Source organism: Oryx dammah, unplaced genomic scaffold (genome assembly GCF_014754425.2).
Source record: "Oryx dammah isolate SB20612 unplaced genomic scaffold, SCBI_Odam_1.1 HiC_scaffold_26, whole genome shotgun sequence".
NCBI classification, from domain to species: Eukaryota; Metazoa; Chordata; class Mammalia; order Artiodactyla; family Bovidae; genus Oryx; species Oryx dammah.
Genome location: NW_024070210.1, coordinates 15,649,160 through 15,674,880, shown reverse-complemented (window position 1 = coordinate 15,674,880; position 25,721 = coordinate 15,649,160). Strand labels below are relative to the sequence as shown.

Sequence of the window (25,721 nt, the reverse complement as noted above, 5' to 3'; positions counted from 1 at the left end):
GAGGTGGGGAGCCCAGAGGTCAGAGGGAGTGTAAAGCTGTTGCATGGGTTAAAGAAAGTTAACCTCAATTTCCTTATCTCGAGAGTGGAGATTTATGTCTCCTTCAAGGAGGTGAAGATGAAATGAGACGTGCCTGGAAAGCATTTAACACATCAGCTGGCATATGCTGAGTTATTAGAAGAGGTTAGCGGCTGTTGCTTCTGAGGTCGTGATTTACCCAAGGTTATAGCCCGGTGTCGGGAAGATTCCCTGGAGGAGGGCATGGCAACCCACTCCAGAATTCTTGCCTGGAGACTCCCATGGACAGAGGAGCCTGAATGGCTACAGTCTATAGGGTCTCAAAGAGTCTGGCACAACTGAAGCGGCTTAGCACGTATATATATAGATAACTGAGCTAGATTCAAGACCCAAGTTGGGTGTGTGTGTGTGTCTTAATTCCATCACGGCCTCACCAAGCCTTTTTACCTTTAAAATTACTGAAGATCAGGGTCACAAAAGATTGGCCCACAAGACTTTAGTTTCTGCTGTGGAATCTCTGCATGTCTTGAAGTGCCGTAGTAACATCGGATAGCCTCCAAATTGCTAGAGAGGAGATATGAGGAATGGGAGCAAACTGTTCTAGAAAGAAGCAGGTTGCTTGACTGACCAAGGAGAATATTATGTCATCAGGCCTTTCCTGATATGTGTACTTTTTTAGTACCAGGAGAAAATGAGTGTAGTTACTCATTTATTCTCTCAACAAATAGTTACTGAGCTCCTTCTGTGTATCAGGCATTGATTGTCCTAGGTGTTAGAAATATAACAGTGAAAAGAAAAACTAAGCCCCTGCCCTCATGGGGCTTATGTTTCAGTGGAGGAAGATGGGCTATAAAGAGACCATACATTTAAAATATATAAAACCAGGTAGTAATGTAGTTTCTCTACCAGTCATCCCTATGGATTTATACAGGGTCTTCCAAAATTTAAAACCTTAAAATCCTTGACAAATATACTAGAGAAACCATCTATAAACCATCTATAAATATCCTTGAAGTTTTGTTTGACCACAGTCACTCCGTGTAATATGCCATATTCAAAGATAGCCAATGTTGGAGATGGACAGGAAGGCCTGGTGTGCTGCGATTCATGGGGTTGCAAAGAGTTGGACACTACTGAGCGACTGAACTGAACTGAACTGAATGTTATCATACATGGAAAAGGGCAGCCACAGGTGAAGGAGTAGAATTGTCTACCTTGGGAAGAAAATGAGCTGCTTAGTGTCCGAATATTGTTTCTGTCATTCCTGAAATCTAAATGATTGATTAGAATTTCATGTGTAAACACTACATAATGGTTTTTTTTGCAGCTGTCATGTAACTTCTGTCAATTTATTGATGCAGTCAGTTCTTAAAACATCTTAGAACTGAAATTCCAGCAGGGCACAGAAAAAGCCTTCAGAATTTGAAGGCAGAAGATTTTGCTCTTATGTTTATCTGCCACTTTATTGCTTTCCTGGGTCTCAATTACATCATTTGTAAAATGGCCTCAGTCTGAGCCCCTATTATTGTGAAATCAAATGAAGCTACATCAGATGAGATCTAAAAATGCTGTGTTTTTTTTTTTTTAAAGAACAAGAAAAGAAAAATATAAATATTTTAACACCCTCCAGTCTGCCCAAATAATGTTTGTATGTGCTGGGAGGCATTGGAGACACAGATGGAGCCCTCCACCCTAGGAGGGCTTTGGGAAACACCTGCAGATGGGTCCTTTGATGACTCAGAATTTGAAGTGTTCTGATTCCCAGAGCTGATGTCTCAGAAAATTCTTGTAAGAGCTTTCCTTTAATGTCTGTAAGTGCAAATCCAATTAGCATATACGTCAAAGGAAATGCTATCTGTATTTCTCTGGTTTCAGTTTCCATGGAATTTCTTCCCCCACCAAACACCTTTTTGATAACTATTTTCATGCCAAGCTGCAACTTTGAAATTAGGCCCTCCTGAAATCCCACATCAGGACATGGGAGCCTTGGCCACACTCTGCCTGAGCTGTGGCATGAGCTCCCTGTCCATTCTAGAGGAAGTTCTAGCTGCATGTCTTTGGGTAGAATAGTTCTATGGCCATTGAAAGAAAACATTGTAATCAACGCATGAATTTCCTATCCTACCATATAGAACTGACTTTGGGCACTTTGTTTGAAGGGTTTGGAGCATTTTCTAAGTGATCAGTGCATGGGTTTCTTGCCCTACCACATAGAACTGACCTTGGGCACTTTTGTTTGAAGGGTTTGGAGCATTTTCTAAGTTCAAGTTGCTCAAATCCCATCCACCCCATGTCATCAGAAATCCAGTCCTTGCTTACCTTGGCAGAATTGTCTTCCTCATAGTGGCTCAGAGATGTTTGAGTCAGCAGCACCCCTCATCTCCTTACAGGGGGCCAAGATGGGGCGCCGAGCTCAACAGGAGTCCGCCCAAGCCGAGAATCATCTCAGTGGCAAGAATTCCTCTTCAACTCTGACTGCAGAGGTGGGTGTTAAAAAAATTCTGACAAGGTTTTCAGCTCTTAACAGTTGGCAATTACTCAATGAGCAAGGATTTGGCCTTCCATATTATTATTATTATTTTCTTTTTCTTTAATGTCAGCCTTCCTCCTATCTTGATTTGGGAATTCCCTTCCCCAGCCTTTGTCTTATTAGCAAGAAATGAAAGAGTAACTGTTTTATTTTGATGCCAGAGTAGTTTCTCTGCATTGCTTTATATTCTCAGTGAAGAAGTTTTGTACGTTAACTGAAGCAAGGGACTGGGAGCTTTCAAAATCCAGCCAAAATCCGGGTTTTTATTCCTGCCAGATAAAAGCCAGTGAGGCATGCTGGTGACGTAAAGTTGAATTACACAACTGGACGTTTTGTTCTCAGTGGTGACCTGCGCTTTCTACAGTTTTCAGGCGGGAAGGGAACCCGTACTGGTACTGGCCTTGCTTTCTTGGAAGCTTTTCCAAGTGGCCTGGAATCGTGGGAATTTATCCAGCTTCTCCGTGGAGGGTGGGTAATCTTGATGAGCAATGCTTTTGATGCCAGAGCACTATTTTTGGCAGTTTACTCAGGACTTCTTTTCACCCTCCTCTGCCCTGTTTGAAGAAACTTCTGCCCTTTTCTAGAGCTGGCTTCAGGGTAATTCTCACTGTCAGATTTTCCTCACTTCTCCAGACTGACTTAGGGCTCGTACTTCTCAATTGCCATCGTACCCATTAGAGAACTACTCACAGTAGGCCCTTGTTTTCCGTTTATGTATCTGGCTCACTAGAGAGTGAGTTTCTGGACAACAGGCAACATGGCTACTCAGTTGCCCAGCTCATTAGCCTGCAGTGGGTTTATGAGGGCAGCTCTGCTGGGAGGCCTGATGGACCAGGTAGGTACGTGAGCACAGCATGCTGGGGACAAGACAGACACACTTGACTTACATATCACATAAGTAGGAATATCCTTCACTTTCATCAGAAATAAGTTCTCTACCATGCTTCAAGCACTCCACGTGGGCCTTTCAGTTTCCCTTCTATTTTCTCACTGATGATAGAAATAGGGATACAGAGAAGCAGTTTCCCTCTCAGATAACAATTGTTTGTTGCTGTTTAGTTGCTAGATTGTGTCCAACTCTTTGCAGTCCCATGGACTGTAGCCCACCAGGCCCTTCTGTCCAGGGTATTTCCCAGGCAAGAATACTGAAGTGGGTTGCCATTGCCTTCTCCAGGGGATGTTCTCAACCCAGGGATTGAACCTGCCTCTCTTGCACTGGCAGGCAAATTCTTTAGCACTGAGCCACCCAGGTGACCCCAGATAACAGCCACGCCAACACGGAAAAACTGGCGGCCGACCCTTGGCCTCATGGTCTGAAGTCAGTAGGGAGAGGTTGGGGAGGGACTCTGGAGGCCACATGTAACCACACCTGGGGTAACCACTACCTGGTCACAGCCGCTGAGGTTCGGAGAATATAGATTCTGTACTGCCAGCTCTTCTGATTTTCCAAGAGACTCTGGCAGTCTGAAATTTTATGTAAAAGCAACACATTTTTAGAGATCATTGACTAATTATAAAAATTAAATCACTATATGGGCTATATTAGGCCTGAGGTTGTCAGTTTGTGACTTTGACCATGAAAGTGAAGTCCCTCAGTCGTGTCCGACTGTTTGTGACCCGGTGGACAGTAGCCTGCACCAGGCTCCTCCATCCATGGGATTTTCTAGGCAAGACTACTGGAGTGGGTTGCCACTTCCTTCTCCAGGGAATCTTCCCGACCCAGGGATCGAACCCAGGTCTCCCGCATTGTACAGACGCTTTACCGTCTGAACCACCAGGGAAGTCACAAGGAAAGGAAGCGCCTCCTTTATAGAGCTTATTGGATTAGCCAAAAAGATCATTTGGATTTTTCCATAAGAGTGCACGGAAAAACTCAAATGAACTTTTTGGCCAACCCGCTGTATTGTATTCTAATTGTTTATGTTCTTGGCTCCCTCAGATGTTCCCTTTTGGAAGGCGAGGGGTGTTTTGGTTTTTTTTTGGCCATGCTGCATTGGCATTTGGGATTTTAGTTTCCAGACCAGGGATTGAACCTGTGCCTCCTGCAGGGCAGTCGCAGAGTCCAGTCACCACTGGACCACCAAGGAAGTCCCTGTCCCCTTTGTTTATCACAGTGCCTGGCACAGAGCAGGCATGCAGAGGGTGTGGGGGGTGAAGTTCATAGTGTGTGATGAGGGTCCTTGGACGCTGAAGAAGAGTGTTACAGGGTTGGAGTGGCAGATAGTGGTACATTGGAGGCATAGTGAAAGGGGTACAATGGAGGGGAGACAGCGAAAGAAGAGATATCAGACCCAACCCTGGATCTCAAGGAGCTTGAACTGCAGTGGTGTATGTCTGTGAAGAGAAGATGAACCAGCCAGTGACCAGGGTAATGGACGTCTGTTCTTGGCCTTTGGCCACTTTAGCCTGTGGGCCAGGGATGATCCATCCCACACCCAGAGCATTAATTCATTTATTTAACAAGAGTTTATTGATGCTTACTGTGTGCCAGGCACTGTTTTAGGGGCTTGGCATATTTCAGTGAATAAGAGACAAATCCCATACAGTAATGGAACTTACACTTGCATGATTCCTGGCACTCACGAAGGCTAATTACAAGCCAACCCCATTGTGAAGGAGGTTATAGCCACCTTAAGTGGCGAGGTGAGTGAGCCCAAGATGGGCCGGGATGTCCTGACGGCCTTGAAGTCCTTTGTGGCCCCCACCCCGGATCCGCTTCCAGGCTGGGGTCACTAGGCAGGTTTACCCACTTCCCTTCTCCTTAGCTCAGGTGAGAGTCAGGGCTGTGAGCACCTAACTCCAGAATAATGCACCTATCGGCATGTCAGCCTTTTTGGAATACCTACTTATTTCCACCAAGCCATGTACTCTTTTTTAAAAAAAAAAAAAAATTCTGGGCCTTAGTATTTTTTCTGGGAGAACATGATGAAAAGTCATTCTGTTCTTCACCTACCTGGTGCCTCTGACAGCAAAATGCCAGTAAGAATTCCAGGATTCCTTCTCTCCCTGAGTTAATTGAGGTTTAAAGCAGTGTGGGCAGCCTCCCTCAGGCCAGATGCACACTGTGCTGTGTGGGACTTTTTGACTGATTCTTTCTAAAATTAGATTTCCAAGACTTGTGTGTGTGTGCCCATTTACATTCCAGTTCTGAATATATTACTTGATATATTTATTTTTGTCCTCTCACTGAGTATATTCTAGGATGAAGCTATTCACGAAAACATAAATATGGTACCTGGGGACTGTCAGACATACTGCAATTACTTTAAAAAAAATTTATTTTATTTTATTTTTGGCTGCACTGGGTGTTTGTTGCCGCACACGGGCATTCTCTAGTTGCAACGAGCAAGGGGCTACTCTGGTTGTAGTATGCGGGCTTCTCATTGCGGTGGCTTCTCCTGTTGCAGAGCACGGTCTCTGGAGCATTCAGGCTTCAGTAGTTGTGATATGTAGGCTCAGTAGTTGTGATCCATGCACTTAGTTGCCCGGTGGCGTGTGGAATCTTCCTGGAGCAGGGATTGAATTCCTGTCCTCTGCGTTAGCAGGCAGATTCTTAACCACTGGACTACCAGGGAAGTCCTGGAGTTACTTTAGAGTCATGTAGGAATTATTTCAAACAAATGATGATTTTTTTACTTTATTAATTTTTCAAAATATTATTTGTTTTGCTGCGCCTGGTCTTAGCTGCAACCTGTCTGAGATCTTTTAGTTATGGCAAGCAAACTTTTAGTTGGGGCGTGAAGGCTGTAGTTCCCTGTCCAGGGCTCACATTGGGAGTGTGGAGTCTTAGACACGGGGCCATCAGAGGAATCCCAAATGATGACTTTAAAGTGAGGCGGCAGGCGGGGAACTTATACAGGAAGTCTGGCAGCGGTCTGCTGAAATAGAGGGAACGCAGGCTTGGCATCAGAAAGACCAGGGCTCGAGCCTGGACTCTGCTAATTGCCTGGATCTTGAACAAACCCACTAAGCTCTCTAATCCTCCGTTTCATTATCTGTCAAACAGTGGTAACAACACCACCAGGTTGATGTGAGGATTAAGTGAGATATGCGTTTAAAAGCACTTTAATAAACTTAAAGGCACAGAACAAACGTTCATTCATTCAGTGAGTGGTGAATAAGAATATTTGGACAGAGCTTTGCTCTTGTTATTGAAGGGCTGTGGAGAAGGAGGATGTGAGCCTGGTCTCTTTTAGAACTGATTTGGAAGTCTTTCCAAGGGTTGCTACTCATTTATTCACAGGCTGACGAGTAACGATATGAAGCAGGTTTTTTGCTTTGGGGATGCAGCGGGCATTCCTCCCAAAGGGTGGACAAGGACACATACCGGGGTCCAGCCCCGGTGAATCCAGGGTGGTTCGAAGGTGGGGACAGAGTCGGCGTCCTTGGAAATAACTTATTTAATTACAGATAGAGAGGGATTAGAAAATTAGCAGAGAAAAAGAGGCTGAGTAACTTGGTTTACATGGAATACCAATCACCACCTACGTAGGCCACAGGCGTCTTTCCGTTCTCCCGAAGGAGAGGAGGCACTGAGGCCTCCCCGGTCCGATCTTAGAAGCCCAGGCAAAATTAGCAGGCTTGGTGGGTACCCATGCACCAGATGGGAATTCAGCCAGAAAAATGGAGAGCAAGAAAGAAGCGACATGGGGGAATCAGTCTTTCCAGAAACTGATCCGATTTCTTTATTTTTGGGTTTGCTTATATACCTTTTGTTACACATGGGGATGAATACAGAGTCACGCAGGGGTCAGCAGTCCTGACCTTTATCAAAATCAGGTGCTTTACATAAAAAAATCTTAGCGGTTTTACATCATCTTCTGGCCATGAAGCCTGCTGACATTTTACGACCCTTTCTTTCGGATAACCAAAAAACTTATTTTTTCCAAGGGTATTTTTTCTTAAACCAGGCACCACCCTCCAAATAAAGTTGCATTCCTATAGGGTGAGGGTGTAGTGAGTTACAGTCAAGAAAGGAATTTATTTAACCCAAGGTTAACATGATTCATCTTAAAGATTAATACTTATTTCTCCTATATGCTTAAAGGTTAATAATTATTTCTCCTATATGTTAGCTATATTCATTATAAGGGCAGGGAATATGGAGATTTAGCAGCAAACATCAGCCCAACAAATGAAAACCCTTCACCAATGTTCCCCTTTAGATCTATTTAGTCTTTATTTTTTTTAGTCTTAAGATAGTGATAAAGTTACATTTTTACATAGCAAGGACACTGATTTATAACAAAGTACAGTGATCTATTACAAAAGAGAAATTTTATTAATTCAAAAAGTCTAGTATTGCCAACCTTAAATACTACTATATTTCCTTTTCTATCTTCCAAATACATTGATTAATATATTCCCAGGTACCTAAGGATATGGAGGCCTGGCTGCAATCATTGACTCAACAATGAGAAAAGCCCTATGCTAATTAAGACTTTCAAAATACTCCAAACTCTCTGTGCTGTTTATGGTTGAGAGGTAGTAAACAATCATGTGCGTAGTGGCAGGAGTATGGATAATCCTGTCACACAAGCTAGTCTGTCAGCAGAGAGGTTTGACCTGAGAAACCCTTGTCACACCCAGGGCAGGGAATTAGCAGCAATTATTGGCACAACAAATGAAAAATATAATTCCTGACCGACCCACTATACTGATAATTTCTAACTTCCCAAAAGAATTTGCCTTTAGTAAGTCTAAAACATCTCGTGCCTCTCAGGTTGGGAGGCTATAAACAATCACATGTGGCCTGACGAACCTATACAGGCGGGCTAGATAACCTTCAGAGGAGTCCCTTAAGTTGAAACACTCTTGTCATGCCCAGGAATTTTTATTGACTTGGAGCTGCACATTTACTCCTTCTCCAAGAAACCCAGTGGGGAACAGCCCCCCATAAAGTCAGAGGTATAGGCGAGAGCATGAAACAGTAAAGTAGATAGACTCTGGTTTTGGGGGTAGATGCTCGGGAACAGGGGGTTTCCTGAGGCTTGATCACGCCTTTGCGTATACCAAGCCTCCTTCTTCATGACCTTTGCCATGGCGGAGTTCCTCACGCTGGCCCCTGGCAGACACAGGCCTCGAGATCAGACAGCCATGGGCTGAAATCCTGTCTGTGCCACAAGTTAGCTCAATGGCTCAGCAAGTTTCTTAACCTTTTCAAACCTCAGTTTCCTCATTGGTAAAATGTTGTCATTCATTTGCCAAGTTGCGTCCGACTCTTTGTGACCCCATGGATTATAGCACACCAGGCTTCTCTGTCCTTCACCATCTCCCAGAGCTTGCTCAAACTCATGTCCATAGAGTCGGTGATGCCATCCAACCATCTCAACCTCTGCCACCCTCATTTCCTCCTATCTTCAACCTTTCCCAGCATTAGGGTCTTTTCCAATGAGTTGACTCTTTGCATCAGCTGCAGCATCAGTCCTTCCAATGAATATTCAGGGTTCATTTCCTTTAGGATTGACTGGTTTGATCTGCTTGCTGTGCATGGGACTCTCAAGAGTTTTCTCCAGCACCTTAATTCAAAAGCATCAATTCTTTGGTACTCAGCCTTCTTTATGGCCCAATTCTCACATCTGTACATTACTTGAAAAATCATATATTTGACTATACAGACCTTTATTGGCAAAGTGATGTCTCTGCTTTTTAATATGCTGTCTAGGTTTGTCATAGCTTTTCTTCCAAGGCGCAAGCATCTTTTAATTTTGTGGCTGCAGTCACCATCCCATGATTTTGGAGCCCAAGAAAAGAAAATCTGTCTCTGATTCCACTTTTGCCCCTTCTATTTGCCATGAAGTGATGGGATCAGATGCCATGATCTTAGTTTTTTAAATGTTGAGTTTTAAGCTTTTTTACTCTCCTCTTTCACCTTCATCAAGAGGCTCTTTAGTTCCTCTTACTTTCTGCCATTAGGGTGGTATCATCTGCATATCTGAGATGGTTGATATTTCTCCCGGAAATCTTGATTCCAGCTTGTGATTTATCCAGCCCTGCATTTCACATGATGTGTTCTGCATATAAATTAAGCAAGGTGACAATATACAGCATTGACATACTCCTTTCCCAATTTTTAACCAGTTTGTTGTTTCATGCCCGGTTATAACTGTTGCTTCTTGACGTGAAAGCAGGTTTCTCAGGAGGCAGATAAGGTGGTCTGGTATTCCCATCTCTTTAAGAATTTTCCACAGTTTGTTGTGATCCACATAGTCAAAGGCTTTAGTGTAGTCAATGAAGCAGGAGAAGATTTTTTTTGGAAATCTCTTGCTTTGTCTGTGATTCAACAGATGTTGTCAATTTGATCTCTGATTCCTCTGCCTTTTCTAAATCCTGCTTGAATATCTGGAAGTTCTTGGTTCACATGTTGCTGAAGCCTAGTGTGATGGATTTTGAGCATTACATTGCTAGCCTGTAGGCTTCCCTGATAGCTCAGTTGGTAAAGAATCCACCTGCAATGCAGGAGACCCCGGTTCAGTTCCTAGGTCGGGAAGATCCACTGGAGAAGAGATAGGCTACCCACTCCAGTATTCTGGCCTGGAGAATTCCATGGACCACAGTCCATGGGGTCGCAAAGAGTCCAACTTGACTTGCTAGCATGTGAAATGAGCGCAATTATGTGGTAGTTTGAACATTCTTTGGCATTGCCTTTCTTTGGAATTGAATAGGGTGGCCAGAAAGAAAAAACAAGCATGTGTAAAGTAAACCCTTAACCCAGTCTGACACAGAAGTGTTCATTATATTATTATCTCTCCAGAGCTTGGGTATTCTATTATTGTGCCTTAACCCTCTCTACTGAGGTTGAAAGCTGGTGGCCTTCAGGCTAACCTTAGCCTATAGTCAAGTCTTCTTTGATCCGGAGAGAGTCAAGCATTTTTTAAACTTGGGTGTTATCTTTTGTAAATTAGGAAACTTTCTGTGGAAATCCGGATTTGGGGCTCCTTTTTGAAACCAGGAGTTCTGGCCCATGGGAATGCCGGGCTGGCATTGCCCCTGGCAGCAGTTGGCCTGAGCTGATTGCGGTGCTTGCTTCACATGGCCCGCCCTCTCCAGCTCATCCTTTCCTACTTGAATACACCTGGTCAGATTTACTCACATCTGATCTGCCTGACTCCTGTTTCCATTTGAGTTTAAAACTCCTGCTGTTTTAGGATGGATTGATTTTCCAGGTATCCTTGTGTATCTATGGGTATTAAATGTGACTGCACGCATCAGAAACTCAGCCGCAGGGCTTGGAGCAGACGGGAGTGGTTTTTCTCACAGCAAGAAGTCCAGTGGTGGGCAGGGCAGGTGGGGTCACAGGGGAGGATCCTGTGTCGCCCTCGCCCCTTCTGGACGCCTGCTCTGCCCTCTGGAGCTTGTAATGCGTTCTCATGACTGCTGGCATCATAGTCGGTCGTTCCCCACGGATCTGATCTGTATTCTAGGTGAGGAGAGAGGGAAGAGGGGAAGAGTCCAGGGTCCTACCAAGAAACTGTGCGCCTTCTTGACAGGAAAGCGATAGCCAGAGACTTCACCAAGTAGACTTTCCTAGTTACATGTCATCGGTCAGAACTAGGTCTTAAAACCACTTTAAATTTCAAAGGAGTTTTTCAGCTGTTGCCATACCCATCACGTTAGGGTTTGGGGGGTTAGGGAGAAGAGGAATCATTGAGTAGGCAATTTATGACGTATCAATTAAAAAAAGATGTATGCAAAGATTTTTTTCTTGTAGGCTTGGGTATAAAAGGAAAGAATTATTTTTAGTAGCCAAAAAAAGAAAAAATAATCCACATTCCTCTCTAGTTTTCTAATTTGGGGTTGTATAGAGTGCAGAGAAAATCTGTACGCCCTGAAGTTCCAAGATACTTGATGCACTTGCCAATGTTGTCCCTTCTCCATCTTTTCCTTCTTCCTGTTTTATCTGTAACTGTCCAGGATTTTCTACCTGTGAGTACCTGTGAGTCAGCCCAGGTAATTAGACTCTTCCTCCTTCTCTGAAAGAAGAGGAAAGTTCTCTTTAGTTGCTTGGTCAATCTATAAATTTTTTCAAAAATTTGGAAGAATTTACCTATCTAATCATACTAATCATACTGATGAGGCAGAAAGATGAGCTCTTCCAGTAGTTTTACTCGCTCGGAGCTGACTATAGAGTCCTGCCTGTTTCTTTCAGGTTGTTGCAAAGGTCAGATTAGGTAATGCACGTAAAGGTCCCCACACACAGGCACCTCTCAAGAAATTGTAAGTACTTAGAAGGTTTATGACTGCACCCCTCTGTGTGTGTGTGTGTGTGTGTGTGTTTGTTTTTGCTACTTGTCACCAATAAGGCTTAGATCACTAGATGCCTGGTTCAGTTAGCAATTCAGGTTGGTGTTACAACTGTGGACACTTTAACTGGTGCCCTGATAAGGATCTCCACATCGGTAGTGAATAACTTTCTCTGGAAGAGCAGCCCTGGGCAGCAAACTGGATTTCTGTGCCTGAACTTCACCGTGCATCAGTTCAAATGATACCGTGCCTACTCAACCTCAAGAAAAGACCTGGACACTTTCTCCTGGGAAGTGACACTGCCGTACACTGAGGTTGGGGAAGAGAAATCTCGTGGCAGAACCTCTCAGGACTGGCCTGATTTTTGTTTGGGGTTTTGTTTTATTTTGTTTTTGTTTTTTTTGTTTTTTTTTGTTTGTTTGTTTGTTTTTGTTTTTTGGCTGCCTGGTGAGGCCCGTGGGATTTTAGTTCCCCAACCAGGGGATGAATGTCGGCCCTCAGCAGTGAGAACACAAAGTGCTAACCACTGGACTGCCAGGGGATTCCCTTGCCTGTCTTCTGGATGAGTATTTCTCAGTTGGGTCTAGACCAGTTTGTAGCTTAGCTTCCATTTTGCAGATTGTCCTTGTAATAATAATAGTGATAGCTGACATTGGAGCAGCTGCCAGTTACACACACCGTCCTATTACACACAGCATCCAGTTACACACACATGCCTTGTGGTCACTCCTGAAATGGGTCTCATTTTAGCTCCGAGGACACCGAGCCTTCGAGGAGTCGAGTGACCTGTCCACAGTCCTTCAGCTAACACGTGACTCTCCTCTCTCTCCTTCCAGGCAGGTGCTTAATCACCACCTAACTTCTCCTACCTCCTGGATGGTTAGATGCACAGACGTCCCAGTATAGAGAAAGCCTTTTGGAGGGAGCTGAGAGACTTTTGGGTTTTCCTCTTGGAATCCTTTTGGCGAGGATGTGAGTTCTCACTTGATCATCCTTATTCGTCCACTTGTCTGGAAAAGCGTTTGAGACACAGCTGTTCTCTTTTCTCTTCCTCCCCCCGCCCCTCCGGCCCCGCAACCCCGCTGCTGCCACCATCCCTCTGGTGCTCCTCCCAAGACGCAGAACTGAAATTCAGCCAGATTCTCTTGCAGGAATCTGAGCAATGCTGCTGGGCTCATGTTCCCAAATTAGGCCAGTTTCCTCATCCCCCAGCAGCTCCTCTCAGCTGGAGCTCCCCTGGCACATTGTATTACGTCTCTTGCCCTCCGCCTATTCCTGACTGGTCTGCCAGCGGGCAGTTATTTTCAGCCCAGCTAGGGTTATCTGCTGACCCTTTTTGGTGACATTTTTTCTTCTTTCTCACAAAAATAACTTTCCTAGATTAGTCACATTTTTCAGCCTTTTTCGTATTCCCTCTCCAACGGGCTGGGTTGAATGATGCTTCTGACAACGTCGTTCAGAGAGGAACACGGGGGAGTCCACTGTGGACCCGTTCACAAGGAATGTGTTTTCCACACTTCGTCTTCAGGTCACGTTCCGTATGCCCGACTTTTGAACTCTCGCTCGGAGCTGGGCCCATGTGCTTCGCTGACCCATCTCTGGGGCTGCCTGCTGTGTAGGCGGGAACATCATCCTGGGGGTAGATCACATGGTTGGGAATAGCATTCACGCAGCGCTTCCTCTGGCTCCGTCAGTGCCCCAGGGCACTGCCTCACGCCTCCTGCTCAGTCTAGTCACTCAGTCGTGTCCGACTCTTTGCGAACTCATGGACTGCGGCACCCAGGCTTCCCTGTCCCTCAGCAACTCCTGGAGCTTGCTCAAACTCAAGTCCATTGAGTTGGTGATGCCATCCAACCATCTCATTCTCTGTCATCCCCTTCTCCTCTTACCTTCAATTTTTCCCAGCATCAGGGTCTTTTCTAATGAGTCAGTTCTTCACATCAGGTGGCAAAAGTATTGGAGTTCAGCTTCAACATCAGTCCTTCCAAAGAATATTCAGGACTGATTTCTTTTAGGATTGACTGGTTGGACCTTGTAGTCCAAGGGACTCTCAAGAATCTTCTCCAACACCACAGTTCAAAAGCATCAATTTTTGGTGCTCATTTTTCTTTATGGTCCAACTCTCACAGCCATACATGACTACTGGAAAAACCATAGCTTTGACTAGATGGATCTTTGTCAGCAAAGTAATGTCTCTGCTTTTAAATATGCTGTCTAGGTTGGTCATAGCTTTTCTTCCAAGGAGCAAGCATCTTTTAATTTCATGGCTGCAGTCACCATCTGCAGTGATTTTGGAACCCAAGAAAATAAAGTCTCTCACTGTTTCTATTGTTTCCCTATCTATTTGTGATTAAATGATGGGACTGGATGCCATGATCTTTGTTTTTTGAATGTTGAGTTTTAAGCCAGCTTTTTCACTCTCTTTCACTTTCATCAAGAGGCTCTTTGGTTCTTCTTTGCTTTCTGCCATAAGGGTGGTGTCATCTGCATATCTGAGGTTATTGATACTTCTCCCAGCAATCTTGATTCTAGCTTGTGCTTCATCCAGCCCAGAATTTCACATGATGTACTCTGCATAGAAGTTAAATAAGCAGGGTGACAATGAGCAGCCTTGGCGTACTCCTTTCCTAATTTGAAACCAATCCATTGTTCCATGTCCAGTTCTAACTGTTGCTTCTTGACCTGTATACAGGTTTCTCAGGAGGCGGGTAAGGTGGTCTGGTATTACCATCTCTTTAGGAATTTTCCACAGTTTGTTGTGATCCACACATTCAAAGGCTTTGGGGTCGTAAATAAAGCAGAAGTAGATGTTTCCTTCTACTATGTGTAAAACTGGCTTTCTACAGAAAGGTGGTGCTTGAAGAGCACCTAAAATTCCTTCCCTTTCCTATGGGGAGGGTTAAGTCAGAACTACATGGGAGAGTTTATTTAGCTCGGTGCTCCAATAAGTTAACTACTGTTATTATCTATGCAACCTGAGAAATAGAAACAATGGTCATTTTATCTTTAATCTCAGCTCTGCAGATTCCTCAGTGTCTATCCTGGACAGTTTGCTTAACTACTCTGAGCCCGTTCCTCATCTGCTGAATGGAGCTGATAGTAATAACTACCTTCTGTGGTTGCTGGTAGATTAAATAAGAGAATTAAAAAGCTCTTAGGACAGTGCTTGCCACATGCTAACTATTATTGTCATTATTTGTGTCATATTAAAAAGCAGAGACATTACTTTGCCAACAAAGATCCGTCTAGTCAAGGCTCTGGTTTTCCAGTAGTCATGTATGGATTTGAGAATTGGATTATAAAGAAAGCTGAGCCCCGAAGAATTGATGCTTTTGAACTGTGGTGTTGGAGAAGACTCTTGAGAGTTCCTTGGACAGCAAGGAGATCCAACCAGTCAGTCCTAAAGGAGATTAGTCCTGGATGTTCATTGGAAGGACTAATGTTAAAGCTGAAACTCCAGTACTTTGTCCACCTGATACAAAGAGCTGACTCATTTGAAAAGACCCTGATGCTGGGATTGAGGGCAGGAGGAGAAGGGGACGACAGAGGATGAGATGGTTGGGTGGCATCACCAACTCAATGGACATGAGTTTGGGTAAACTCCGGGAGTTGGAGATGGACAGGGAGGCCTGGTTCATGGGGTCGCAAAGAGTTGGACACGACTGAGCAACTAAACTGAACTGAACTGATGAGAATTAAAAAGTATTATCAGTTTATCCTCAGATGCAGTTCTGTTCATGATACAGAGATATTCTTATTTGATAATACCTTTTATTAGCAAATATGCTTATTTGCTAATACCTTTTCATCTTTTTTTCACAACCCGACCCTCTGTCTAGAGGTTGGCAGTCTTTCCAAAGAATGATCCTTAACTGCTGACTTAACATCATTTTGTTACTCTGGGGCACATGGGTCAAAAATGAAGAGGGCAGGAATGACCTTGGTGATCTCAGTGACCTTGGAGTAGAGGGTGACATCCATTCATTTCTTCATTCATTCACTTATGAGACTTGATTGAGAGCTTTCTGTATGCCAGGCTTGTGCTTGAAGCTGGCAGTATGGTGATAAACCAGACATGCTCCCTGTCCACTTAGAACCTTTCTCTCAGAGCTGCAGAGAACTAAATGACAGGTTGGGGTGAACACAGAAGGATATGGGAATGCTATCACTGAACCCTTTTACTCTTAGGGACATCTGGAAAGGTGGTCTAGGAAAAAATCATGTTGGAGTTGAGACTTGAAGGATGAGTAGAAGTTAGCCAAGGGAAGGGGTGGGCCAGAGTGGGCCAAGGAAGGGAGAATACTTCAAGCAGAGGCATGAGCACATGCCAAGTTTTGGAGGTGAGGAAGAGCATGGCACATCGGATTTGTCAGTGGAGGAGTTGACCATATAGGCGATGGAGTGGTGGTCCTCAGTGACTTTTGCAAGCAATGTCACGTTTTTCCAGTATTCGAAAAATAGCCCCCTTGCCTTTTTTTGAAAATGAACCATATGAGGCCAGCATTTCTTGTTTGACACTGAAATAATTGGCAATATTATGAGATTTAGACTCTGACATTTCAATATTTTTCAATGTTTCTTGTTGATTAATGCATCTTAAATGTAGCCATTACACTTCTCTCCCTATGCATGTATGTTCTCTGAACTTTTGAGATGTGCTCAAGTATAGTATTGATGGCTTGGAACTCTTCTGGCTCCTTCTTTATAAGGAAGGACTTAATAAACCAGTAGTTTGCAGTGTTCATACTTAATTTATATCCTAAAGACCCCTAGCTTCCTATGAGGATAGATTGTGTGTGTGTGTGTGTGTGTGTGTTTGTGTGTGTATTAGATCCTGGTAACTCTAGGAGAGAAATCATGGGAGTAATATTGAATTAGTCATGATCTGATAGGATTTAGAAAATGTCTTTTGATTTCACAGAATAAAAGACTAAGTCGCCTAGATTCTACTAATTACAGGTGTATGCTAGCTGCTTAATAAAAACATGTGTAAATGAACCAATGATATAAGGCCAGTTAGTGCCTGTGACCTCTTACTACTTTGTTGCCTCAAGAAAGATGAGAACCCTTGTCTTTTTCCTCTCAGCATTCCTAATTTGCATATACATGATTATCAACCATAGGTCGAATTGAATCGACTTAAAAAATAGTCACAACCTAAAAGTTCAGTCACAACCTAAAAAGTTATAGTTTGTTTGGCAGACATTTTTAGGGCTTAAGCCTGAGAGGCAGCATCTTAAAAAGCCCTGAGACAAGGCTCCAAGGAGCCAAGTGGAGGAGCCAGGTTATATAGAAGTTTTGCAACAAAGGGCAGGGAGCCTGAACATCAAAAATTTTTGTTAATCAAAACCAGATAACCCAAGTTAGGGAATTTAGTGCTTTTCTATGTATGGGAAGATGCAAGAGTCTGGGCTCACTGAAATCATTCCATCTCAGGCTTCCTCACTGTAGGGAGTAGCTGCAGTCTGATGGCTGCTACATCGCAGGTGTTCTTCTTGAGTGCCTTTAGGGCTCACCAGCTCATATTCAGTCAGTTCAGTTCAGTTCAGTCACTCAGTAGTGCCCAACTCTGCAACCCCGTGGACTGCAGCACGCCAGGCCTCCCTGTCCATCACCAGCTCCCGGAGTTTACTCAAACTCATGTCCATTGAGTTTGTGATGCCATCCAACCATCTCATCCTCTGTCGTCCCCTTCTCCTCCCACCTTCCGTATTAGAGGTTTGCACACTTATCACTGATGACTGTGACACCCTTGTTTACTGCTATGGGCAGGAAATAATCCATTTATCAGTCATATCTGACCTGTTTGCTGTGGGTCTCACTCTATCGTAATATTGGAATTTGGTTTGACTCCTTGAAGGAGTAGACTACTAGCTTATGTTAAGAGATTTTCTTTTTCTTTCTTTTTTTTTTTTTGGTACATGAAAATTTTCATGGTAATAATACTTTTGTTGTAATGAGAATTGACTTATATTTCAAGCAAAGTTCCCAGAGCAGACTTATGAGAATCTTTGAGTGTACATAGCATTCTGGTAGGAAAAAATAAATTGAGAAGTAAAGAAATGGGTTTGGTTCAGTTGCTCAGTCATGTCCAACTCTTTGCAACCCCATGGACAGCAGCATGCCAGGCTTCCCTGTCCATTACCAACTCCTGGAGCTTGCTCAAACTTAAGCCACTATAAACTCTCCTGAACTGAGTCATTTGCCTCATGACTGGTCTCTCCTTTTAGGATGAAAGGATGAGATGGTTAGATGGCATCAGCGACTCAATGGATATGAGTTTGAGTAAACTCTGGGAGTTGGTGATGGACAGGGAGGCAGTCCATGGGGTTGCAAAGTCGGACACAACTTAGCAACTGAACTGAACTTTCTTGTCCTCCTGTAGGTCAGCTGCAGTGATCTTATAAAATGTACATAATTCACTCCATACTCAGAGCCATTTAAAGGACACCCATTGCCCTCAGGGCAAAAAATCTCAAATGCTTACTCTGCCCCTTTGTGATTTGGGCCTTCCTGTGTCTCCACCCCCATCTCACACCTGCTCCCTTGTGGCAGTCACAGGGAGTCTTTACTTTGCTGTATGATTCTAGTTCCCTCAGTTCAGTTCAGTCGCTCAGTCGTGTCCGACTCTTTGCGACCCCATGAATCGTAGCACACCAGGCCTCCCTGTCCATCACCATCTCCCGGAGTTCACTCAGAAACTCGAAGCCAAAACAATAAAGTAAATGGCAATGGGGTCAGAGTACTGTGATTCCATAGAATAGAATTCTCTGGAATACTTATCTAGACTCTTTGCTGGCCTGACTCTGAAACCATTTGATTGTGTTTGCGAGGCTCCAAAGAGCTCCGGTACCGTAGTCTTTCATGTCTCAGAGAAGAATTCAGCAAGAGCAAAGTGGTGGATAATAAGTAATTTATTAGACTAGGACACTTGAGAGACTTACAAGCAGGCCGGTGAGAGGATGCTGTGCCCTGAGAACATACTGGGCTACAATTCAGTCAAACAGAAAGAGGGGAGAGGGAAGACTCCCATTCTTGAGTAGATGTCATGCTTCCTTTATCAGCTCCTCCTCCAGGTTGAGCAGGGGGGTTTGTTGGTCCCTACACAGTCAAGCAGGGTCCACAAAGTACTGTTTTTCATGTTTGCAGAGAGCATGTCCTAGGGATCATTAACTTACTGAGCTTCCTGGGCAGAATGTGGGTTTCATGCCATTGTTTTATTGTTTTGGAGCATGTCCCGTGCTTCTGCTGCATGGTTTTGTGCTTAAGTAAACCTGTTCTTTTGAGTCATCATTAACTTGCAGGGATCTCTCGTTTTTTTGTGGGTTTTTTTTTTTTTTACTTATAATCTCCTAGTGGGATTAACTAATCACCTACATTGTCCCTCCACTCTGTCCCTATCAACTCCAACTTCTTCGAAGGGTTCAGCTTGAATACCTTTTCTTTTATATAAATGAGAATATTCTTATTTAAATTGCTCCCTGTATTGTACTCTCTCATAGTACTTGTTCGTTAGTTTCCTGCGTTTCCTCTATCACCTCACCTGCAGTTTGTCACTGTAAGTCTGTCCTTGTTCAGGTGCGTCTCCCTCACTACCTGCACTTCACAGGAGTCCCTGTTCTGCCCCCATGAGCTGCACTTTGTAGGTCCCCAGTACAATGAATGGGGCCCAGGTGTGTGTGGGGGGGGGTGATGCGTTCAGTTCAGGGATAAAGTTAGTTTTGAGGGGCCTGTGAGACCACTAGATGGAGGTCAGTCCAGGAGGCTTTGACTAGGGGACCTGTGCTTTGAACTGGGCTCCGAGCTGGAGCTAAAGGTTTGGGAGTCGTTCCTATTGAGGTGGTGAATGAGAGCCCAACTCTTGTTAAAGGGGAGTCGGTAGAACCCAAGGAACACCCACGTTTAAGGCACACACAGCCGAAGAAGAGCTCACAAGAGGAGACCGAGGAGGATGGCCAGAGGCGAGAGGGCAGCAGCAGTCCCTGTGGCGTCCAGAACCATGATAAGAGAGAGGGTCAAGGACTCGGGTCAAGAGTGACTCATGCCACTGAGAGGGTCCAGGGAGACCAGACCTTCCCTCTGGAGCAGGATCTATTTGATTGAGCAACGGGGGGTTCCCTGTACTCACAGGAAAGCAGTCAGAAAGGGGCGGTGTGCACGTGATGCAGTCCCACACGCCCCATACCAGGTAGGGTCTCAAATATTTGTTGAAAGAACTGCATGAATAATTACGACACTCCTGACACTCCCCATCTCCTTCCCAGGTCTTTTTTCGCCTTTTCTTCTGTTATTGAGCATTCCTCTGCTTCTCCCTTTTCCCTTCCTCTTTCTCTTTTTCCTGTGTCTCTTCCTGTTTTTCATTCTTTACCAGTGATAACAGAGAACTCCATCCCCCATGCCCCCTTTTGCCCATCCATTCGTACATATTTTTATTGATGTATTTATAGGAGCACTTTATCCTTTCATTCATTTATTCACTTATTATTTGTACATTTCATATATACTTTCCAATGCAAAAATGAGTACGGTAACTCCATATTCTAGTTATAAAGAACACAAACTTTTGTTCAGTTGCTCAGTTGTGTCTGACTCTTTGCAACCTTGTGGACTGCAGCACACCAGACTTCCTTGTCCTTTACTATCTCCCAGAGTTTGCTCAAACTCATGTCCATTGAGTCAGTGATGCTATCCAACCATCTCATCCTCTGTCACCCCCTTCTCCTACCCTCTGTCTTTCCCAACATCAGGGTCTTTTCCAGTGAGTCAACTCTTTACATCACTTGGCCAAAGTATTGGAGCTTCAGCTTCAGCATCAGTCCTTCCAATGAATATTCAGGGTTGATTTCCTTTAGGATTAACTGGTTTGATCTTGCAGTCCAAAGGACTCTCAAGGGTCTTCTCCAGCAGCACTATTCAAAAGCATCAATTCGTCAGCGCTCAGCTTTCTCTATGGTCCAGTTCTCACATCCATACATGACTACTAGAAAAAACACAGCTTTGACTAGATGGATCTTTGTCAGCAAAGTGATCTGCTTTTTAATATACTGTCTAGGTTTGTCATAGCTTTTCTTCCAAGGAGCAAGTGTCTTTTAATTTCATGGCTGCAGTTACCATCTGCAGTGATTTTGGAGCCCAAGAAAATAAAGTCTGTCCGTTTCCATTGTTTCCCCATCTATTTGTGATGAAGTGATGGGACTGGATGCCATGATCTTAGTTTTCTGAATGTTGAGCTTTAAGCCAACTTTTTCACTCTCCTCTTTCACCTTCATCAAGAGGCTCTTTAGTTCCTCTTTGCTTTCTGCCATTAGGGTGGTGCCATCTGAATATCTGAGCTTATTGATATGTCTCCCTGCAATCTTGATTCTAGCTTGAGCCTCATCCAGTCTGGCATTTTGCATGATGTACTGTGCATAGAAATTAAGAAAACAGGGTAACAATATGCAGCCTTGACATACTCCTTTCCCAATTCTGAACCAGTTTGTTGTTCCCTGTCCAGTTCTAACTTGCTTCTTGACCTGCATACAGATTTCTCAGAAGACAGGTAAGGTGGTCTGGTATTCCCATCTCTTTAAGAAAAGTCTGTATACTTGGTTGTGATCCACATAGTCAAAGGCTTTAATGTGATCAATGAAACAGAAGTAGATGTTTTTCTGGACAGCTCTTGCTTTTTCTATGATCCAATGGATGTTTGCAATTTGATCTCTGGCTTTTCTGCAGACAAAAGAATTATAACATAGTTAAGGCATCACTGGGAGCATGGAAGGAGCAACTGACCCTGCCTGGGACTTAGGAAAGGTGTCCTGAAGGAGGTGACCTGGGAGGTGGGTTGCAGTAAATGAGGAGAGAGTTTTCCAGGGAGAAGGAAGGGCAGCAGAACGAGCTATACTAAGGCCTGTGTCTCAGGGGCCTGGTGCTTCCAGCGCACAGCGAACAACTCAGTGTCTTAGGAATGAAGGCCTGGCATTCCAAGTGGAGGGCTTTGGGTTTATTTTGTATGTTGTAGGGATTCCACAAAGATTTTAAAGCAGGAAATGATGTTGCTGACTTTGTTTTCTAGGAAGGTGAGTCTGGCAGCTACGTGGAGGATAGTTTAGAGGGAGAGGGCTTGTTGGCAGGGAGTCTGGCTGGAGGGAGGCAGTTGGAGCATCTCCTCCTGAGATGATGAGCCATGAGGCAGGCAGGGTTCCCAAACTTGAGGCATTCCCAGACTGTTCTGGTAGTTTTGGGTATTCACATACCACTCGCATGAGTGTTAACAATTTTCTTTAAATCAGCTCCCTGTTTATATTTAAAGACATTTATTTTTGAACGGAAAGTGCAGTTTGTGAAAGCTATATTTTTCCCCGATACATATGAAAATGCACACATGGCTGTGTGTTTCGTTGCTGTTTTTTTGGCTTTGCCGGGTCTTCACTGTGGGGCACAGGCTTTCTCTAGCTGCAGCACAGGCTTCCATAGTTGTAGTGTGTGGACTCTAGGTGCCGTGTGGGGGCTTGGTTGCCCGCGCCACCCACCCCCCCCAGCATGTAGGATCTTAGTTCCCTGACCAGGGATCGAACCCACCTCCCCTACATTGAAAGGCCGATTCTATACCACAGGACCACCAGGGAAATTCCACAAGTGGCAATTTTTAAGAGGCACATTTGTGTACCACACGCAATCATCTTGCTTACACCATTGGCATATGTACCCTACTTTGGGAAACAAAAAAAATTAAAGACTGGCAGAGAGGTGAATAGGCAAGGACAGTGCTCAGAGACATTTTTCAAGGAAGATGGGTAAGAGGTGGTAGCAGATTGGCTGTTGGAGGTAGGAGGGGGAGGCAGGTCTTGTGTGGACTCCATGTGTAGCTGAGAAGGCTGAATGGATAATGATGTTTCTGAGACTGAGAATTTAAGTCTCAGCAGTAGGGGGAGCAAAAAGAGATGATTATTTTAATTTTGGGCCTATTGAATGTGAATCGCCTTCAGGATTTTCAAAGAGAGCTGCTGAGTAAACAGTTGAAAATTTGGTCTGGAGCTTAAGGAAGAAAAGTTGGAAATGAGTGTTAATGGATGTGGGAGTGACCAGCATATATTAATATCATACATTCTGGCGTCTCTAAGAGGAACATATAGAAAGAGCTTCTGATTCTTTTGTATGGTGCGGAGACCCTTTATTATTTCTAGGTGCAAATGTGTGATTTAAAGCTGAGAAGAGATACAATCAGATTTGCATTTTAGAAAGAGCACACTGACAGTAATTGGTCAAGGATGGATCCAGGTTTTGTGGGTCCTGAGACTTATACAATTTAGAGACCTTCTTTAAGAAACATAATTGAAAATTATGAATTTAAAATAGATATGAAAGTGAATACTTACTTATAATAAGAAGAGAATTTGCAGCCAAGTTACTAGGCCTTGGATTTTCAGATTTCTTTCTTAGAGTTCTTATTAGGCAGTATATCTGAAATGCTTGTGTAGATTTGGCTCCTTGATTGAGAGCTAGCTTCTCATCTTCATCTGGAACTCTCTGGAACTCCTAGGGACCTGTGCATAGGTGGAGTATATAGATTAGAGAAAGGAGAGACTGGAAGTAGGGAGCCCAGGTGGGACCCATCTGCGAGAAGGCAGAGTTTGAGCTTCTGAAGCCTTTTTTGCGTGGTTGTGCACGCAAAAGGCAATGGCACCCCACTCCAGTACTCTTGCCTGGAGAATCCCATGGATGGAGGAGCCTAGTAGGCTGTGGTCCATGGGGTCGCAAAGAGTCTGACACTATTGAGTGACTTTGCTTTCACTTTTCACTTTCATGCATTGGAGAAGGAAATGGCAACCCACTCCAGTATTCTTGCCTAGAGAATCCCAGGGACGGGGGAGCCTGGTGGGCTGCTGTCTAATGGGGTCGTAGAGAGTTGGACACGACTGAAGTGACTTAGCAGCAGCAGCAGCAGCAGCACGTCTCTCCAACACCCCCCAGCACAGTATTAACACAGTGAAGGCAGAGGGTTGGCTTGATCCAGGTTTGGGGCAGTTCTAGGGGACATGGAGGCCACAAACACCATCAGGACCATGGCAGTGAGCTGGATTGATAGGGAAGGGAGAGAAACCAGGAAGGAAGTTCTTAGATCCAGAGGGAAGAGAAGGCTAGGTATTTCAGATTGGAGCAGTTTCAGGTGACAACGAATTTGGGAAAGTAGCAAGGTCATTGGCGTTTAAAGGGTCCAGGAACTGTGAAACCAAGCATTAGATGGATTGTTCATGTGAGCATTGACTTTACATGTGAACATCAGTGGGGCTGGTTGTGGCCCAGGAACACCCAAATTTTTGCTCAATGTGCTCTCAGGCAATTATTAGTGACAGGAATGAAGAAGGGAAGAGAAGTGATACAGTTGAACAATATGAGTTTCAAAGGAAATGTTCCATTGTAATTTGAAAGAGCAATGGTCTAGAGGAACTTTGGGGAGTGAGATAGGAGGGTTATCTTGGGACCCTGAGGGGGTTTTGAAGAATGAGCTGGCCCTACCTGAAAGAGCTGCAAGAGTAATGAAGTCTATGGGGGAAAGCCAGGGTTTAAGAGAGGCGAAGAGATGGAAAGGGTGGGCTGTGAATATAGAACGTCTGATCTGCTTGGGAACCATAGGATTGTGGTTGGAAAGCCTCATTGAAATCATTAGCTAGGCTAGATTTCTTCTCATTATGTAGCATGTCAATAATTACTGAAAAGGAGCAGGATGGTCGTAAAATATTCTTTTAATAATGATACTTTACAGGAAAAGGGTTCTGCCTAATGTTGAATGTCACTGGCGATAGACTGAAACATTTCTGGTCACATGCCTTTACCCAGTGTAATAGAGAATTATGTCACTGTGTTTGGCGGATTGCTTTTATATTCCATTTTAATCTCTCCGTTGGCTTTTCAGGTATAGCTTTTTGAACTATTGTTTTAGTGGTTGCTCTAGGGATTAGACTATGCATCCTTATCACTGGCTAGATAGTATTATATCACTTCACGTGAAATGCGAGACCCTTGTGACAGAATAAATCCATTTGTCCCCTTTTATTCTCTGTACTAGTAATGTCATACTTCAAAAAATTGCGTACTTTATAAACCCCACAATACAGTTGCCATTTCACTTTAAACAGTTGCCACTTAGAGGAATTAAGAAAAAAAGTTAGTCTTTTATATTCACCCATACCGGTGGCACTAGCGGTAAAGAATCCGAGACGCATTCCCTGGGTCGAGAAGATCCCCTGGAGAAGGAAATAACACCTCACTCCGGTATTCTTGCCTGGAAAATTCCATGGACAGAGGAGCCTGGCAGGCTACATAGTCCCTGGGGCTGCAAAGAGCTGGACTTGACTGAGCACCAATATATATATAATAAATCCTTACCTTTATAATTGTTCTTTATTTCCTCCTGTAGCTGCAGATTTCCATCCAAGTGTTGATATGACCAAAACCTTGGCTTTCTCTGCCCACCGAAGCTGAATAAAAAAATACAGAGACAGAGTTTGGAGGAAGTAGAAAGATGGCTTTAATCCACAGCCGGTGGAGGGGAGAACACTGCAGGCTAATGCCTCAAGAACTGTGGTTGCCCCCCCACCCCCGCCCAGGGAAACTGAGAGACTTTACAGATAAGGCTCACAGTCTGGGTTAAGGGATAAGAAACAAAGTAGTAAGAATCTAACATTCTTCTTCTTGCATTGCTTTAGAACAGCCGTAGCTGGCTTCAGGTTGCCCGGTAATTGGGTCTGGCAGTCCCGGAAATGGGTCTCCGGTTTATTCCACTGCAGCCTCCTTTCTGAAACAGCAAAGAGCTACAAGGGGTGGTCTGAAGAGAACCGGATGAAGGCACAGGATGTAATTAGCAAGAGTTAAAGGGTGCAGGGTGTAACTTACCTAGAGTCAGGTAGTTTTGAAGTAAACAAATTTAGTTACCAACTACAGATTA

The 25,721-nt window shown here is 44.1% G+C and overlaps 1 protein-coding gene across 4 annotated transcripts in view; it reads left to right on the top strand.

The window, feature by feature from the left end:
* The window catches only part of IFT43 (intraflagellar transport 43), a 114,952-nt gene that overhangs the window by 4,485 nt on the left and 84,746 nt on the right, over window positions 1-25,721 (top strand). For 3 of the 4 annotated variants that reach the window (XM_040226034.1, XM_040226037.1, XM_040226036.1), the window contains one exon: window positions 2,409-2,501. In XM_040226034.1, coding sequence (XP_040081968.1) covers window positions 2,409-2,501 — 93 coding nt within the window. Of the gene's footprint in view, window positions 1-1,237; window positions 1,830-2,408; window positions 2,502-25,721 lie in introns of those variants that run through there. The other variant, XM_040226035.1, reaches the window with a different exon arrangement.